Raw genomic sequence first — 13096 nt, 5'->3', positions numbered from 1 at the left:
CTGAAGTCCGTATATTTTTCTTGTTTGAATATTTATTTAATGCATGTTTCCAGGTTTTCAATACAATAAGTTATATTATTGTCGACTGTTATCACACCATAGAAAATAATTTTTCATATTTTTTAAGTGTAACAGATTTTATTTGCAACTCCTTATTTTTCTTTTTGTAAAAGTATATAACATAAAATTCACATACTTTTTATTCCGTAATTTATTTCATTGGATTAACAGGACACCACAACTATAGAGAAGCATGAGCAAGGTATACCATGCAGGGAAACATCATTCATCTAATCTTTGTTACTTCATTGCTTTTTATGTTAATTTTATCTATATGTCAATATTTAAATAACATTTCTGGTTTTACAGATGTAACAGAGGAAGCTGCAAGACGAGCACAAAACCTAGTTCAACAAACATATTCTGTGACAAAACCAGGTAAAGTGGAAGTAACAGAAACGCAATAATCATGAACACAAATCACAGGTCAAAAATCTATGTATTAGCAAATTCTATTTTGGTGCCCTCATTTATATTTAGCTTTATCTTCCATAGTTAGCACCTGCCGACGCTTTCACACTAACGGATACTGTGCGCATGTTTCTTACTAAATATTTACCAGTATTTGCCAAGAATATACATACATGTAAATTTAAAAAACACATTGCTGTAATTTAGATATTGTAGTGGTTTATATGGAACGAGAATTTGGAAATGGCAATATATTGAGAACAAATGTGGTTTACGATTTCTATGGTTTATAATAGTTCATTTTATAAATGTATAATACATCATAAAACGTTTCGACTCGATTACATTAGCGATATTTGTTAAAAGAATCTTACACGTTCCTTACAACAAAAAGATGCCCTTATATAAGAATAATTCAAATTACTCTTCCTACTTCCTTCTTTATCACAATTAATTGGTAATTATTATATCAATTAAGTCTTCTATTAACACAAACAATTTTTAATATATTAAAACATATTCGAGATTAAATTTGTAATGGTCCGTTTTAGTAAGATTCAAGCGTCACAATTAGACACTGTTTAATGAGTGTTTTTTTTTATAAACAAACTAATCCTGTTCCAGTATTGATACTAACTAAACTTACCGTAGAAGTGCGACGTACACACCCACGTACATGCGGAAAGAATGCGCGTGAGCGTGCGTGTGTGCGCGTGCGCCTGTTAGTGGGTATGCGCGTACACACGCATATGAATGTCAAGCAGACACGCTGAATCTTTATGTCCAACTCCCGAAGTTGGATTAAAGTGATCAATTTTTAGTGTGTATCAATGTGCTTTATGTCCTTGTTCCTGTTCTTGTCCATGTCCTTTTGGATGGGTCAGGGCATGATTCGGCTGAGATTGATGGGACTGTAGAGAGGCATGCTACTTCTGCTCCAACAAAGCAACCTGTTCCCGCCCCACGTCATTTCACCACCAAGTCGTCCGCCAAAGCCGATTTTCGTCTAGATTTTGGAGACGCCTCACGAACATCACATGGTCTTAAAATTAAGAAACCATTCGAATGTTCCCCCGAATCTCCAGAAAAAAGCAGTCCAAAATCAAAGATTCCTGTGAAAATAAAGAAACAGATCGAAGACGAAGAGAGCGTAATTAGTAAAACTATAGAATCAGATATTCGTGGTCGATCAAAAATGGAATCTCATATTCCTTTACCAAGATCAGCCGATGTAGTACGTATTACGAAGGATGAATTGTTAGGCAAAGATCATTCGATCCGTTCGCAATCGGATACTGATCACCCTATTGATAAAGATAAAGATATTGTAGAAACTGAACATTTGATGAAGGAAAGCATCGAAACGAGTGATACAACCATAGATACGTACCCATCAAAAATATTTGAGTCTGATAAAACTTATACTACAGTAACAACGATCGTGTCTTCCTCGGATCAAGCGATCGATCCTGATAAGTTAAACGAACTTATGCAAATGGATGAAGTTTTGAAGACAGTTAAAACTGTAACTACTTCTACATTTGAAATAACAGATTCAGAATATCCTACGGAAATTGTTAAGAGGAAAACTACTAGAATCACAGAAGTTTTACCTGATTTTAAAGGCGTTGGTGTTTACGAAGATGAACCCAGTATAGGATTAAATGCAAGTAACAGTAATCAGAGTATTAAAACGAACGAAGATGGAACGTTTATAGAAAGAGTGACTACAATAAGGCAATTTACTGGACCTTCTTATTCGGAAAAATTAAATCAATCGATGTTAGAATCGATGAGAACTGGTGATGATCGATCGGATGATCCATTTTTTTCTTCGGACCTGAAGACATCGGAATGCGAGATTGATAGAAGTTATATGAAAGCAGGAAAATCAGAAAGCGATGAACGAGACACATGGACGCAAGCCGGAGTGGCAGAATATTCGTCCATTAATAATTCCGAGCAATGGGAAACGCAGCTCTCTTTAGACACGTCACCTGGTTCTGGTAATGGTGATATTTATACAAAGAACGATAGTTCGCGACATGAATTGAACAGCGATACAGATAGTGACGGTTCTCCTCGGCCAAGAAGAAGATCCCCGTGCAAGAGACGTACTTTGGGCAGTTCTAGCGGGTCGGACGTAGCACTGCACGAAGGTGCGGAACTGTCCCCATTGGAGGACGACCAAGGTACCGCACTCACAGCTAACCTTCTAAGTAAGCAATGTACGAATCCCGCTAACCAGTTACCTCGGATACGTAATTGCGTCCGTACATAGAGTATTTTTTATATATCGATATGCTTTCTTTTTCATTTGCTTTTCTTTCGCATGTACACGCAATTTCGCACAGGCCTCTATTTTCAACACTGGAACGTAGCTACGTTCGTAGTTCGTTCTAATTTCAACGGTTCACTCTTCTACGGGATGAAATTGTAACTGGCATATTTGGACTCTTTATCCCTTCGGATCTTTTAAGGCGATTTTCGACATTTTCTCTAATTTGATCTCTTCTTCGAAATCCATATACTGTACATATGTTATCATTCGGTTAGTTACAATCTTCTTTTCAGAAGAGAATCGAGTTGGTGCGACACCTGCAGCAACGCTTCTATTACTTTTCTTTCTGATTTTGAAGTAGTATATGTGCGCGCACTGGTCAGCAATGTCTGGGAACTGCATGACATTAAGATCTCTACGGTGTCTTTTAATTTGATGCATTCGTACGAGGTGTAGGGCCGGTATTCTGTATTTGTATGGTGCAAATCTAAGTGATTGGTTGCAAAGAAAAATAAAGCTTGTGTACCAGGATCACAAATTTATATACGTGTGTGGCTCCTAAATTACATATTAGGGGTAAAATATGCGTCCTACGGTGTACTGCTCGGATTAACGTGCTTCGTTATTTGGAGATGTTATCGGTGAAAAAAGATTTTGCCTTCCTACCGTTGGTCTTTGCTGCGAAATGGACGAATTTGTCATGAGGGGCTTCTGGGGCTAATGTATTATCATTGAAACTCACTTGCAATAAGACGTGTCTGTACATTCAATTTCGTGCTCTTGTTATTAGTATAATGAAATGGCAAGTACATTCGAATAACTTAGATATTTCGACACATTTTATTATTCATATTTATTTTATAATTCACATTTTACATTCAAAGGAAATCGAAAATTTCATTATTCATTCGAAACAGGTGGATTAGTTTTTGTATCTTTTTTTTTTGTTGTTTAATAAACATAATACTTAACAAAGAGACTTAACACGTGAATAATTCGTGTGCAAAGCTTTCAGTTTCATTAAACGATCAAATGATGATCAAGTATCTTCCAAACGAACTTATCGGTCCATGTCGATTATATTTCCTTGATTTAATTGTTTCATCGCAAAAAGATTTTTTCCATAATTTGGAAGAGCGAAAAGATTCGTTGTGTTGTGATTTACACTATACTCGCCTGCTGTTTCTTCATACTAATTATACGGCAAGGAGACGTCATGAAATTAAAAAAAAAGCAATTGCACGAAGTCCATAAGCTTGAAAGAAATTTTACGAAAGGCATAATCTTTAAGTGACAGAAACAGACAGTACGGTACGATCAGTTTGCTCGAGCATGCAGTGCAGTGTGATAGAGACGAAGCCTAGGACGAAGACTACCGGTAGGACGAGCTGTGCTTGTTGGATGAGCGCAGCAGCTGCTGTATTGATGGTCCTACTAGCACTTTTACTTACCGTGGAGCCACGTACATTCCAACGTGCCATCTACACTCTCTCTAACAATATCCCGAGGCAAGCTGGGTACGATTACCCTTCATTTTATTCTTCTCTATAAAGTAACCACTCAGATCGAGCTTTAATCTGTAATATAAAATGAAAGTCGATACGCATATAAGAGAAATTAAAAATTTCAATGCGCGAAACATCTTTAACAATAAAAAAAATTTCGTATCAGTGAGCACTCCGTATCACAAGCGTATGAAATGAACGACTTGACATTCTATCCCAACTGAAGATATCTAATTAGCTCGTAATTAGATAACACCTTGCTACAATGAAATTTCGGTTCCCACTGATTCGTGTTTTTTTCTACACAAGCTTACAGTTTGTCAGATTACAATGTGTTCGACTTAATTCATAGAAAAATTTATGTAGTCATATTTTAAAATATGTACATACATTCTTTCTGTTTAGAACTAATATGCAATTACATCAATAGCGAGTTCAATCTTTAGCAATGTCGATAATCAACTGGCATTTCCAAATCTGACGAATTTATCGCAGTTATCGTTTCACGACAATACTTGTCCCCCGCAAAATCTGTGACTTATATATGCTCATTTTCGATAAGATTAGTTTTGAACTAATTGCGACGATCGTTCCAATTGATTGATACCAGATTTCTCTTTCTATTAATTGTAAGAAAAAAGTCTTCGAAATTTCAAGTCATTGTCTTCCTGTAGGATCCAATCTTCATTTTTCTCAATAAACCAACACTCGGTAACAAAGGCTTTTTACATATTTCCAACATTTTCTCGATATTTGAAATATGCTTAACTAAGTACTTACAAGTTTTTTTGAATTTTCGCTTTGTGCTAAGATCCGCCAAATCATCGATCATTTTTGTCTCTTTATACTAATGCATGTTTTCGACTTCTTCATATACCTAACAGCTGTTGACTGGGACATTTTCTGTCCCTTAAGGTGTTCACAAAAAAAAAGATACAGTTATTTCTACTTCTTTTCTATTATTATCCTGCAAGAATTAAAAGTGAAGCAAAAAAATGCAAGGAAGAAGGAATTAGCTGTTATCAATTGTAAATTAGGCCGAACACGTCATTATCGGACAAACTGGTATATTCCCCTAGTCCTAACAACACTATCCGATCGAAGGGACATTGGAAAATTTTCGAGCAAATGATAATACGTCACCGTCTAAACTTTCCCTAAATGCAGAAAAATCTCGGTGGTTTTCAGGCAAAGTTTCTACATCATTTATTTCGATGAATGGCTTGCTGTTTCGTAGGTACCGACGCGTTTATTGTTTTATTGTTCAGGGACGCGTCGGACCTTTTTGATTATTCGGCCAGTCAGTCATCGTGTCTGGAAAATGCCCGTCGTTACATATTCTATTCCTATCATGACCATAAAACTTATGTACAAACATACATATACAAAACATGCAAAGATACATACATACATACATACATACATATATACATATAATACAATTTAACCGACACAGGTGTATCCTCTACAATGATATTCTACAATTTACATACATTGAACAGGTAACTTTGATTCTTAAGACAGGTGCATGGAGGAGTAAAGTCTTGAGTATAGAAAGATATGCAAGCTTTCTTTTTCTCATATTTGCCGTCTACCTAAACGAAGTATCAACTGTTTTTGCATGATTTTTTATTATTAGCACTATTTCGCATGACATTGCCTATCACTACTTTGAACGTTATATTCCCGTAGCATTTGATAGTTATGTGTAGTCTGTGTAAAAGGCAGACAATTAATAATATGTTATTTTCATGCGTTTATCAGCTAGTGCACGTACACATTGAGAGAAGTTCGATACATCATTCTTAAGCATCCTTTAGTTCTTTTACCCTTCTAGCTCTTCTGACAATAAGCCACGCAAGATAAAGCTAAAGTGTAGAGGGACCAACAATCGTGTTTTTAGTCACGTTAGGATTGTTAGGCGAATAGTCATGTAAGTAAGCCTTTATTTGTGTATATAGTATATACAATAAATATATACACACATATATATATATATAGGTATATACATATGAAAATTATAAAATTGCCCGTCATAAAATACTATACATTAGCAGATCGTCCGAGACCCTTGACAATTAACTTTATTATCTGCCGAAAGAAGTGAGTTTTAGCGTGACAACTAATTTAACTTTTCTTTTTTCGATAGCGCAGCTACCGAACGCTATACAATCTGCATATTTCAAATGAAAAATCCTAAGCTTGTAGAAATGCACATTTCCTTTGCTAAGTATAGCTAATATAAAGCTTGCAATATAATACTCCAGTATTATTTGACCGTTCGTCTAACAATACTAATTAAGTAGTTAGTACGTGCTACTTAAAAATTTTTGATTAGTATTCAGAACGTATGAGATACAATTAAAAAAAAGTTTAAGAAAAGAGTTAAAAAAGAAAAAGGAAAGAAAAGAAAAAGAATATTTCCATTGGTCGACAATAGTAAGTAATAAAATGTTTTTATGAAAGAGCAATAAAAAATACTTGAAGTATAGAAAGAGTACCAATGAAGAAAGACACTCAACTATTTTTTAAGACGATATCAGATGATAAATATTTTTATTACGTGGTGCAGATGTAATCGGATCTTGAGATCTCGCACATTGCACGAAATTATTTAATAGTAGCATTGAAATGAAACGGGATCATCGACTTAATTTCTAGCAGTATATAATTTCTATTGATGTACTCGATGTTCTTGCTTCAGTTCAACCGATGAAAACTCCTATTAGATTGTATTGTAAAATATACATACATATATTTTGATTGTACTGATAATATTGAGTACTCGTATCTCTTACAACTAACTGCTAAATGCTTTATTCGGCAGCTTTTATCGGCGCTTCACACGAGCTCGCTGCGTGCAGCACAGTTATACTGAGAAATAATTTGGATCTCAGTTATTGAACATTAATTTTTGAGCGCTGAGACAACAGTGCTACTTGCCAATATCTATCTATTGAAAGAAAATAATTCTCGAAAGACGCGTCTATTTATAAGGAACGTTGTTAAAATAATTCAATCAAATTCAAAGTCAACGATATAAACTCATTTCCTTACTTACATATTTTAATATATAAAATGAAATGAAACAATTTGTATATTGTCCGTATTATATGGCTCGTTGCACTGGAATATAGAAAGTCCGTTTGAATACATCGAGGCAATATCAATCACGCGCAACGTATTTTCCACAAAGTACAAAGTAAACGTGTCTGTAAGAAGCGTTAAAATGAAAAAAAAAATAATAATAATAATTGCATAATGTTTGGCTGGTTGAGTGAAAATGCGTATTATATATTTATTATGTATCGTCAAATGTTTAGCGATGTTGCAACTTTTTTTTATATGTGTCTAGTATTATTACCCCTTGTTCTTGGGCATGATGTAAAATTGAAAGGTATAAGATTGGTACTTGTCTTCATGTGAACAATCGACATAGTAAACGTGCTTACGTTTTTATAACAACATAGTTGATTAATTTTCTTTTGTTGCACAGAATCTGACTTTTTGCAACAAAGCGAGCCAACCTTTGTAGAGACAACAACGACCGAAATGGATCCCTTAACACAGGAAAGGTATTCACTTCTTCGTTTCTTTAACTTCCTTCGCGATCGTTCTTTATTTTACGTTCATGCTCCAATCAAATTCTATTTTCAGAATAACAAGAACGGTGCAAGTAGTAACGACAACAACGACGGTACCGATGGCAGGTGGCATAGCTGTGACGGACGATTTGCGGGAATCAATGCAGAAAATAGTTGACCAATTTATGACAGAGGAGAGGAAAGGCCAGTGAAGAATTGAAAGATGAGAAGCGCGAAAAAGAATAAATGATAATAATAACAATAATAATAATAATAAAAGAAGAAACAGATTGTCGTCAAAGGGATGTAAAATTCCTCTAAAGGAATAATATTCTCTTTTGCGTTGACCTAACGAAGCATCTGTTCCGAACAAAGCACCCCATTAAAACTCAATATCCAATAAAATAAAGCTCTTCATTCTCGCGGCGTTCCCCGAGAAATAAACAAGGCATATACTATGTATGTATTGTAAGACGTTATATCGTCGCGCCGCTTATGGCCTACGCTTCGAATTTGCTTGCCCTTCCGTTATATTTCGTTGCCTTATATTTTTTTTGTGTTTGAACTGGTAATTATTATTAATAATATATGTATGTATGTATATGTCGTTGCTAGTCCGACTAGCTCTCTGCTAGTCTTCACTATGCCAACCCGTCCACGTACAACGCCTTCTCTCGTGTTGTTCAAAGCAAGATAAGGAAATGAATCGCCTTTAAATAAAAAGTTTTCAAGGCAAATCAAAGTATCGATCGAACAACATAAAAATCATATTGAAATGAAAAAAACGAAACGATAATAAATACGTCTTATTCGTAGACGTTTATCTGAAACGAACGATATGCCATGGCGAAAGCGAATACTATATTTATAGTGTATAATGAAATCTCGAATATATGACGAAATTAAACGACAGATTTTACATTGCGGCTTTGCTAAGTGGTCGCTGGGGAGTCTGCTTTAGCTTTAGAATGACTGTAATGTCTATCTGCGCAATACATCGCTTAATTAGAACAGTAAACTTTTATTCATATTTCCGACAGTGAATTTCGCAGATGATCTTGTTGTCACTTGTCTCAGAAACAAATTAAGTGCACAATAAATTGAAGGATCGAAGAGTAGTTTTTGATTCGATTGACAACGAGAAACGAATGTTTTTATTGATCAAGGCGCAATATAAATGTAACTTATTTAAAGAATATTTCCTAACAATTTTTAATTATATATATATATATAATAATTTCTTAGCGTAACTTATACAAATGTACTATTATACAGTTGTAATAATGACAAGATTATAACACGAATATTTTATTTATATAGCAAAAAAAAAAAAGAGAAGAAATCATTGGTATAATGTTACATGCGTAAATTTTGAAATGAGAATAATGTTGTTGGCAATCTGTCCATATGAATTGTATAAAATATAAAAAGAAAAGAAACGAGGCAGCACGATGATTATAAAAAATATATTGTTTAAATTTATTGATTTGAATTCGTCTCAATACATAAACAATGTTAGCTTTCAATGTACAACACAATTTAAAAAAAAAAAAGTACAGGAAGAAATCATATGTGTATTAAAAAGAAAGTTACGAATAAGACATTCGATTCATGTATGATACATTGAAAGATATATAATTATTACATATACGAAATTTATAACTTATTACTTGTAATGACTGTTAAACTACAATTAATAGACTTGCCTAGAGCCTATTTGACCTAAGGACCAAAGGCACAATCACGCGCGCATCAAAATGAATGAAACACTCCAATGTATTGTAACATTTAGTGTAATTTCACGAATGTTGTAATACTAATATTTAAACATTCTGGATAAATCAAACTACGAATTACACCGCGGAAGAATAACTATTTTCCATAATTTATGTGCAAAAACGCATTAACATCTGCTAAAAGAAAAGCGTCTCGTAAATAAAAAAATGGTGATTATAATATAGTTACCACAATTGGGGACGAAAATTCAGCATAACCCTTTGACGATATTCGATATTTGGTATTTATTCGCGCGCGGAAAAGTTATTAAATATATTTCAACCTTTAGTGAAGAGAAACTCTATCCAATTATACCAGCAGATTTTGCGCAACAGCGTATAATCAAAATGATGGTAAAAACTCCATAAATCGGTAAGTTATATTAGCGTTAAATCAAGAGCGACAAAGTTACGTCAAAGGGTTAATATCTTCTACTTTGTTATGCATTGTTACAGTAAGTTAAAGAGACCAATCTATAGTATATCATTATTTCTTGTAATATATCTTATATTACATGATATATAGGTCTAAGAAGTATTTAATTTTCAATCTCGCATTAGTAGTTTTCACAGATCCCATAATTTTGTACAGTCAACTTTTTCTGAGTAACATGACATGCACGCAATCAGCAACAGCCATTTTACTCTGTGCTATTTACATGTGTCTCTGCTATTTAATATATCGTGTTAAGTTATAATATTGTAATGGCATTGCACGGCATTATATCAACCAAGAAGAGAAGGTATGACGTATATAGCACTGTGTGGTTGAATTATCAATGACAGCATAATAAAAAATGTTCTAATGCAGTTATAATGTATTACAAAAGAAGAAAAAAGAGAATGAAAAAAGGCAGAATTCGTTTTGTCTTGTCCTTTTATTCATAGATAAAGCACAAATTATGCTGTAACGTTTCTTGTCATGTTTTAATCTCATTAAAATAATAACATTCATTCCATTATAGAAGTCTTATATTCTAATATTAAAAATAATACATTTTACGAAAATATTTAAAAAATTCACTTATAAATGCATGCAATTAATTAATTTTAACATTTGGTAAGTATATTAATAATGAAATAAGATCCATAGAAAATATTATTGAAATTACTTTTGTTGATATATTGATAAACATTAGCGTATTTATATTTTCATGTTACCATTACAGACATCTACAACAAAGTCATAAATATTCTTAGTGTGTACGAAATCATAATATATAAAACAAATATTTTTTATTTTACACATCATACAGAATGTTTATATATAGTCGATGTATTTCAAACTAAATAAGCAGTATACATTTTACCTTCGCTCCTTGCTGTCGGTATGTTACAGATTTATTGAATCGCGAATATATATTTTACCGCGACGTATAAGATATTTTCTTGTATTATACAAATTATTTGTTTCTTAATCAACTTATATAAAGTTAATATAAGACAAATTATAAATGAATATACGTTGGAAAAATTTTGGTTGCCATGAAAATATCAGGATATGTTACAGTCCTTAATCGAACAAAATTTTGCGTTTTACTATTTTAATATACAGAGAGTATTCAACATTGACCGAATATAACTAGGAAGTAAGGAAACAGTTTATGAGCTAGTTTGGAGTTAAGACATTTTCTTTCTAATAAACAGTTTTTAATGATGCAGATCAATACATATAAAAATTTGTAGTGTTATACATATATGTATATGTATATGTATGTATATATAGATATATATACGCACACACGCACACATATGTATACACACACACAATATATATTTATATATATACTATTTTTCTTTTGTTTAAAATGGTTATACATTTATATATCATCAAATTACTTACAATGATATACAAAAAAAGAAGAGGTACATATGAGAATATTGCTTACTTAGATCTCTATTAAGTGCATGGTAATATAATGCACTTTAGCCAAATCTATAAAATTTATAAATTAAATCTAAATGATAGATGTGCTTTTATAATGACACAATTTGGATAAAAGATATCTTACAAAACTTGAAAAACAATACAATTGCAAAACAAGTACAATATTAATGGGAAACATGTTATTTTATTCATAGATACAAGAAAAATTGGCTACTTATTAGAAGCAAAATTTGCTGTTTTAGTGAAGTGTCCATAGTTGCATCTATTGAAATAAATAGATACTCCTATACCATCTGACACCATATATTTGCACCTGACTGTATTATAGATCATCAGATCTGTAAAAGTGAATGCATATATAATTATTTTTTATATTTTTCTTTTACAAATAGAAGCTTTAAACATTTTTGATTTCAAAACTTACGTTGTCTACATCATCTTCATCATCATCACTGATTTCATCACCAAACTCAATATCTTCATCAAATCCATCTTCAACGAAGGTAACAGTGTCATTGATGCGCACTGAAACAATAATGTTTTCATATTATCAAATACTGAAACTTTAAAATAAATATAAATTAACATAATTATTTGATATATTTATATATGAACAATTATTTATATATTATTATAAAAAAATTATACTTACCAGTTTCAGGAAATTCACCATAAGTTTTCAAATTTCGAGCTTCATCAGATGTATATTTTAAAATAACATCTGCTTTTGCATCTTGATAATCTCGAAGACCAATTAAAATGATATCACCTTGATTAATCCAAACCTTCTTACGTAGTTTACCTCGAATGTGGCACAATCGCTTTACACCATCGAAGCACATTGCTTCTAGCCTGCCATTACCAAGCATCTTTGTTACTTGTGCATATTCTAAAAAAAATTTAATATTATTTTATATAATCAGCCTGTAAGTCAATTTAGATATATTTATATATTCAACAGTTTACCTTGACCATCTTCTTTAAAGACCAACTCTCTCTTTTCTGTTTCATTTTCATTTTTACCTCTCCTCCTATTTTTACCTCCCTTTCCTAGAAAAATAAAGATATTGTTACAAAAAGATATTAAATATGAATCGATAATTACAATTGAAACTTAGTGAAGAATGCACATTGTAATACATGATTGACACTGATAGGTTATAACAAACTGATCACATTGCACTATGAAAATTACACATGGTATACAAATTTCTATTTGGATGTAAACTTTTAAAGTAGAAGAAAAAGGGTTTACTGACCCTTATTTTTCGGCATGATGAGTTAAAGATGTATTATCGCAAATATAATCTCTCGATGATTCTACACAACGCGGGTGGAAGAAGTAGAAATACTCAGCTTACAGTTTTTCTTTTTTCTTTTTACATATAATATTCTCTGACTAGATGTCACTAGATTCACTTGGCTGGCGCATATCCTGTCGGCCGTGCCTGTAGGCCAAAGTCTACTTATCGGCCGATATAAAAGTAAATGGTATTACCAACTGTAGTAAAATTTAATAATCGTGAGTGAAAAACGAAAAATAATTTCAAAAAACCCGCAACCTAAAAACAAAAAATTATAAAATTGATGCG

The 13096-nt window shown here is 32.6% G+C and overlaps 2 protein-coding genes across 25 annotated transcripts in view; one reads left to right on the top strand and one right to left on the bottom strand.

Annotated features, from left to right (window-relative positions):
• LOC127071287 (ankyrin-3-like) overlaps nucleotides 1-10475 on the top strand; it is a 66984-nt gene extending 56509 nt beyond the window's left edge. For 16 of the 24 annotated variants that reach the window (XM_051010405.1, XM_051010617.1, XM_051010466.1 and 13 more), the window contains 4 exons: nucleotides 370-438; nucleotides 1356-2690; nucleotides 7754-7832; nucleotides 7915-10475. In XM_051010405.1, coding sequence (XP_050866362.1) covers nucleotides 370-438; nucleotides 1356-2690; nucleotides 7754-7832; nucleotides 7915-8053 — 1622 coding nt within the window. In that variant the 3' untranslated portion in view covers nucleotides 8054-10475. Of the gene's footprint in view, nucleotides 1-369; nucleotides 439-1355; nucleotides 2691-4043; nucleotides 4270-6094; nucleotides 6191-7753; nucleotides 7833-7914 lie in introns of those variants that run through there. The other 8 variants (XM_051010506.1, XM_051010570.1, XM_051010560.1 and 5 more) reach the window with 6 other exon arrangements.
• A 1193-nt stretch (nucleotides 10476-11668) lies between these two features.
• On the bottom strand, nucleotides 11669-12932 carry LOC127071544 (eukaryotic translation initiation factor 1A, X-chromosomal). Its single transcript, XM_051010930.1, has 5 exons — nucleotides 12764-12932; nucleotides 12471-12554; nucleotides 12157-12393; nucleotides 11929-12029; nucleotides 11669-11842 (listed from the first exon to the last, which is right to left on the bottom strand). Exons 1-5 carry the CDS (start codon nucleotides 12777-12779, stop codon nucleotides 11837-11839), a joined length of 444 nt encoding a protein of 147 aa, XP_050866887.1. The 5' UTR covers nucleotides 12780-12932; the 3' UTR covers nucleotides 11669-11836.
• Between the last annotated feature and the right edge of the window lie 164 nt (nucleotides 12933-13096).

Source organism: Vespula vulgaris, chromosome 1, assembly GCF_905475345.1.
Source record: "Vespula vulgaris chromosome 1, iyVesVulg1.1, whole genome shotgun sequence".
Classification (NCBI taxonomy): Eukaryota; Metazoa; Arthropoda; class Insecta; order Hymenoptera; family Vespidae; genus Vespula; species Vespula vulgaris.
This window is presented reverse-complemented; position numbering and strand designations above follow the sequence as displayed.